Genomic DNA, 6,293 nt, shown 5'->3' with positions numbered 1-6,293 from the left:
GTTATTGCACTCACATTGGGATTCTTCTCGGTTTGAGATGGAAGTTTACCCCTTTGTTCCATCTTGTTGAGAGCGGTGGCCAAGTCTCCAATTTGTGCTTGAATGTTGGAGAAAGTGTTCTTGGTCTCTTGTTGAAATTGGGTTTGGCTGTGAGCAAGAGAAGTAACGAGTTCTTGAAGGCTCATTTGGTGGTTACCAGTTGATTGGTAATTTGGAGTGGAATGAGATGTTTGGGGATATGGAGGTTTTTGTGATGGGTATTGAGAAAATTGGGGTCTCATCATAACATGTGGTGGGTATGGGTTGGTTGGGTTATTCCTCCAATTTGGGTTGTAGTTGTTTTGAAATCCCATGGGTCTTGGTTGACCTTGATATCCTCCCATTGCATTAACATCCTCCGGTTCACTACCAAGTGAGGGACACTTATCCGTATAATGCCCCGTCATGGCACAAATACCACATACCATCAATTGTTGACCACTTCCCACCACCATTTGACTTAACACATTAGTCAAATCCAAAAGCTTTGATTCCAAGTGTTGGGTGTTTCTAACTTCACCAAACACTTGTGGAGAATTTCTCTTCATTTCATTTCGAGTTCCAAAGTTCCTTTGATTTTGAGAAATGGTTCCAAAAAGTGATCTTATCTCTTGAGGTGTCTTGTTGAAGATGTCACCACCACTTGAAACATCAATCATTCTTCGATCCTTTTCATTCATACCCTCATAAAATTGTTGAAGAAGTAATTGTTCGGGTATATTGTGTTGAGGGAAACTTATACACAAGTTGTTGAATCGCTCCCAAAAATCATGAAAAGTCTCATTCTCTCCTTGACGAATCCCCAAAATGTCACTTCTTTGACTTGATATCCGGGAGGTGGGATAAAACTTGCTATTGAAGGCTTTGAGTAACTCTTCCCATGTGTGAATAGATCCCGGTGGTAAGTTGAATAACCACTCTCTAGCTTTATCTTCCAAGGTGAGTGGGAATGTGGTTAGCTTGAAATCATCCAATGTCACATTTTCGGGCAACATGCTAACACATATCATATGAAAAGACTTCAAATGCTTTTGAGGATCTTCTCTATCCAATCCATGAAACTTGGTAAGTGGATGTATGAAACTTGACTTCAATTCAATTCCTCGGCGGTTTGCGGGATAAACAATAACAAGAGGTGTGTGAGTAACATCTGTCTCCATCATTTGTCTAAGTGTCAACTCTTGAGGGGGGGGGGGGGGGTTAGGTGGATTGGGGTTATTGGGATATTGTTGCAAGTAATTAGGGTGTTGTTGGTAAGGTGGGTATGGGTATTGGTTGTGATTGTACATTGGTGGTGGATAAGGTTGGTAGTTAGGATATTGGTTGTAGGGAGGTTGTTGTTGGGGGTACATTGGAGGGGGTTGGTAATTGGGTTGATTTGGGTAATGTACTTGTTGAACTTGAAAGGCATTGTTTTGAGGTTGGTTGTTTTGGTGGAAGTGTTGGTTTTGTGTATTGGTTGATAATTGGGTTGGTTTTGTGGAGGGGCTTGATTCCAAGGTGGCATATCAATGAGAGGTTCTTGTGGTAGTTGTCTTGGTTGATGGGGTGGGGTATTGGCATCTTGATTGTTTGGGTTTGGGTTAGGATTGTAAGTTGGAGTGTGATTCATGGCTATGTAGTTTTCAAACGGAATGTCTTTAAAGGAATGACCAACAATTGGAGAACTCGGCTCGGTGTCGGTATCACTTGAAGTATGAACTTGGTCTTCTATGTTGATTAGTGGAGAAGAGGAAGAAGCTTGAACGAGTTGTTGTTGCTTTGCTTGTTTGGCTAACTTTTTCAACCTTTTTGCTTCTTTTTCAATTTCCAGATTGTAGAGTAGTTCACCGGTTCTTGTAGACCTAGGCATAAACAATCAAATAACAATAACCAATTTCCCCGGCAACGACGCCAAAACTTGGTGGGATGTCAAGTCCACCAAGCAAATTACACCCTTTGTTTGCAAATAAAACGTAATATAATGGTAAAAGGGGTATCGATCCTCGGGGAAATGGTTGTATTCAATCACCAATGCAATCCAATAGAACTAGTGTAAATAAACTAACTAACTACAATTAAACTAAAAGGGGGGGTGTTATGATTGCTTGAAAACTAAAAGAATTGAATAACTAAAAACTTGCAATTAAGCAAGAAAGTGAGATGCTAAAATCAAAACTTGGTGGGATGTCAAGTCCACCAATCAAATTACACCCTTTGTTTGCAAATAAAACGTAATATAATGGTAAAAGGGGTATCGATCCTCGGGGAAATGGTTGTATTCAATCACCAATGCAATCCAATAGAATTAGTGTAAATAAACTAACTAACTACAATTAAACTAAAAGGGGGGTGTTATGATTGCTTGAAAACTAAAAGACTTGAATAACTAAAAACTTGCAATTAAGCAAGAAAGTGAGATGCTCAAATATTGGAGAGAATTGGTAAACCAAGGCAATTCAACACAATGAACATTTGTGTGTTTATCATTAGGATTTAACATGAAACTTATCATTCACCCCAAATTGGTTATAGCAATCATGAAGCATGATATGCCAAGATTTCTCATAGGTAGTATGGAGGTTGGGGAAGCCCACAACACACCTTCTTAATCAAAATCAAAGATCCAATTGAAGCAATTGAACCCAAGAAGTTGATTAGCCTTAAGAATGAAGAAATCCCCAATTCCTAGAGGATGTCAATGCTTACACATCCATAAAAGAGTTATGATTGATAAGCTAGAGATGATTTCTACCATCATAAAGCCCTTGTTCTAAGTAAATTCAATGATTCAATGCTAAACCAATGAAATAAACCAACAATTGCTTATTAAAGTACCAAGCTCATGATCAAAGCACTAAACAAGCATAGGAAATATGAACTAGAATCATAGACATAAGATAAATGATAAATAAACATAAATCCTTCAAAAACCCACAAACATTAAGAGGTTTTAGCCAAGGTCTACCAAAATAGAGAGTTTAGCCACTCATGGCAATAGAACAACAATCACAAAAGTCTAATTGCATAAAGAAACTACCAAATAACTTGGAAAGATGAAAAGAAATGACTCTTGAGCTTCAAAATCGCCTTCTTTAGCTCTCCAATGGTGTAAAATTGAGATTATGGCTGCTAGATCTGATCCCCCAAGGTTATGGTGTGCCAAATGACCAAAATGCCCAAACTGGGCAGTTGCACGGGTACCTGCGCGACGAAAATTCCACCCGCGCAAGTGTTGCTGTAATGCTATTGGCTCCTCATTCCTCTACTCCACCCTTCCACTACCAAAGATTCCTTTGGTCCCCTCCATATCCATGTGATTTAAACCAACCAATCATCATTTAGCTACAAAAATGGTTACTCCAAGTCCAAAATAAAAGTTTATGACCCATCTTCACAAGCCCAAAATATCCAAGTCTTTAACTATTATGGCCCAAATCTCCTTTTATGGATCCGTCAAGCCCAACAATGCATCGGAAAGCCCACTAAGCCCAAATCCAGTCAAACCACAACCGCAGTGAGCTTCAAAACCCTGCAAAATTCCTCATGCAAAATAAAAATTCCCCGAAACGATCCATGATAAAGAAAATAAAGAATATACAATGCAATACTAATAAAAAGAGCTAAAAATCTAAAATAAACTAATAAAAATAAGGAAATAAAATAAGTTATCATCCTCACGGGGATCCGGAGGTTGAGCCCGTTTGATCAAGTGATACGGAACCCGATTCTAGTCCCGACCCTCGCCAAGAAATTCCCGAAACACCACCCTTACAACAAAATCCACCCATTATTGAACCAATCGCAATGTGAGACGGATGAGAAGCTCCCGAAAGAATTTTGAGGCAAATGATGGAGACCGATGTTACACAAACTCCAACCGGTATCAATTACCCGGTTTTGGAAGGAGGTTCGGAATTGAAGTCAAGTTTAGTCCATCACCTTCCAACTTTTCATGGATTAGAGAATGAAGACCCTCATAAACATTTGAAGATGTTCCATATTCTTGGCACTGGCATGAAGCCACAAGGGTCAACCAATGACCAAATCAAGCTAAGGGCATTCCCCTTTTCATTGGCCGATAGAGCAAAGGATTGGTTATTTTATCTTCCCCCGGGTCGATCAACTCATGGACCGACATGGCAAGAGCTTTTCTTGACAAGTTCTATCCCGCTTCAAGAGTCTCAAGTCTTAGAAATGATATTTGTAGAATCCGCCAAGGTCAAAAAGAGACTTTTCATGATTAGTGGGAGAGGTTTAACAACTTGTGCTATAGTTGTCCACAACATCAAATTCCGGAACAACTCCTCATTCAACACTTCTACGAGGTATTGTTGCCAATGGAGAGAAGATTAGTTGATGCCTCAAGTGGTGGTGATGTCTTTAGTAAAACCCCACAACAAACAAGACAACTTTTCAACACCATAGCCGCGAATTCCCAACACCTTGGCCCGCGCCAAGACATGAAAAGAGACACACAACATAAAGTCAAAGAAGTGGGAACATCGAATCTAGAGTCTCAAATCAAAGATTTAACATCCGTTGTTCAAAAGTTAGCCATGGGATAAACTCCACAAGTGATGGTTTGTGGGATATGTGCAACAATGGGACACCCTATGGATATGTGCCCCATTCTCCAAGAAGATGCGGAACACGTGAATGCCACGGGAGAATTCCAAAACTACCATAGCAAACCATCCGATTACCAAAATGCTTACAATTCAAGTTGGAAGCCAAATCCCAACATGAGGTACAACCCAAGACCATTGCCTCAAAATGCATCGGTTAGGCCTTCCTACCCACCACAACAACCTCAATACCAACATTCACAACCACACTATTAACCCAAACCGCACCCTCCACATCATCACCAATAACCTCCTCAATCCCAACCAAGTAGCTCCGGAATGTCTCTTGAAGACATTGTCAAATCCCTAGCCACCAGTACCCAACAATTCCAAAAAGAGACAAGGACTAGTATCTCCAACCTTGAAGAACAAATGGGAGATATAGTCACATCTATAAGCAAGTTGGAGTCCCGTGGCAAACTCCCTTCTAAAACCGAAAAGAACCCAAATGTTAATGTGGTGACTTTGAGAAGTGGTAAACAGACCGGAGAAAGTAGTTCAAAGAAGAAGCCAATGGAAGAGGAGGAAGAAATAGAGATCACTCCCGTTGAGGATCCCATTGTTAAGAATGATGCACAAGCCGAATTTCCAAAGAAGACTACCCCTATAGTTACACCAGTAACAACTCAACCACCATTCCCCTCCCGACTTGCAACTTCAAAGAAGAATATGGAGGAGAAAGAGATTTTGGACACCTTCCGAAAGGTGGAAGTGAACATTCCTTTACTTGATGCTATCAAGAAAATCCCTAGATATGCAAAGTTTTTGAAAGAAATTTGTACCAACAAGAGGAAGTTAAAGGGAAACGAGAAAATCTCAATGAATGAAAACGCATCCGTGGTTTTACAAAGGAAACTTCCACCCAAATACAAAGATCCCAGAATGTTTACGGCTCCTTGCAAGATTGGGGATGTCACTTTTAGTAGCGCTATGCTCGATCTTGGTGCTTCTATCAATGTCATGCCCTATTCGGTGTATGAATCATTGAATATCGGGACTTTAAGTGAAACCGGAGTCATAATCTCTCTTGCGGATAAATCAAGTGTCTTTCCTAGAGGTGTTTTGGAAGATATTTTGGTGCAAGTGAACCAATTGGTCTTCCCGACAGATTTTTATGTGATTGATCTTGATGAGCAAGTGTCCTCCAAATCAGCTCTAATCTTACTTGGAAGACCGTTTTTAAAGACGGCTAGGACGAAGATCGGTGTGTATGCGGGAAGTTTGACAATGGAGTTTGATGGTGAAATAATAAGTTTTAATATCTATGATGCTATGAGATATCCCACTAACCCAAAAATTATCCGAGTTGTCTAATGGTGATGTGTTGGAAATGATCCTAAGCAAGGGGTTTGATTGTGGGAAGCTAGCCGAGCAATTAAAACTTTATTCTTTGGATCCGGAGGTTGAGAGGTTGGTCAATAATTTAGAGGCGAGGAAACAAGATTTGATGTCAAGGAAATTGAGTTGCCCCCAACCCACATGAAGTTGTCGCCATCCCTTGTTCAACCATCCGAATTGGAACTGAAGGTCCCACCTCAACACTTAAAGTATGCTTATTTAGGAAAGAATAAAACCCTTCTGGTTATTATTTCAACTCACTTAACCGAATGTGAAGAAGAGAAACTCCTTAAGGTGTTGAACGAGCAC

General features: G+C 40.2%; 1 protein-coding gene across 1 annotated transcript; it reads left to right on the top strand.

Annotated features, from left to right (window-relative positions):
• Window positions 1-4,925: 4,925 nt before the first annotated feature.
• LOC145120683 (uncharacterized) lies at window positions 4,926-5,960 on the top strand. The gene has a single exon (XM_079056485.1). It carries the CDS (start codon window positions 4,926-4,928, stop codon window positions 5,958-5,960), a length of 1,035 nt encoding a protein of 344 aa, XP_078912611.1.
• The last annotated feature ends 333 nt before the right edge of the window (window positions 5,961-6,293 follow it).

The sequence above is a fragment of the Lactuca virosa genome, chromosome 1, assembly GCF_052849685.1.
Source record: "Lactuca virosa cultivar CGN04683 chromosome 1, Lactuca_virosa_CGN04683_v6, whole genome shotgun sequence".
NCBI classification, from domain to species: Eukaryota; Viridiplantae; Streptophyta; class Magnoliopsida; order Asterales; family Asteraceae; genus Lactuca; species Lactuca virosa.
Note: the sequence above shows the minus strand (reverse complement) of the source record. Positions and strands in the feature narration are given on the sequence as shown.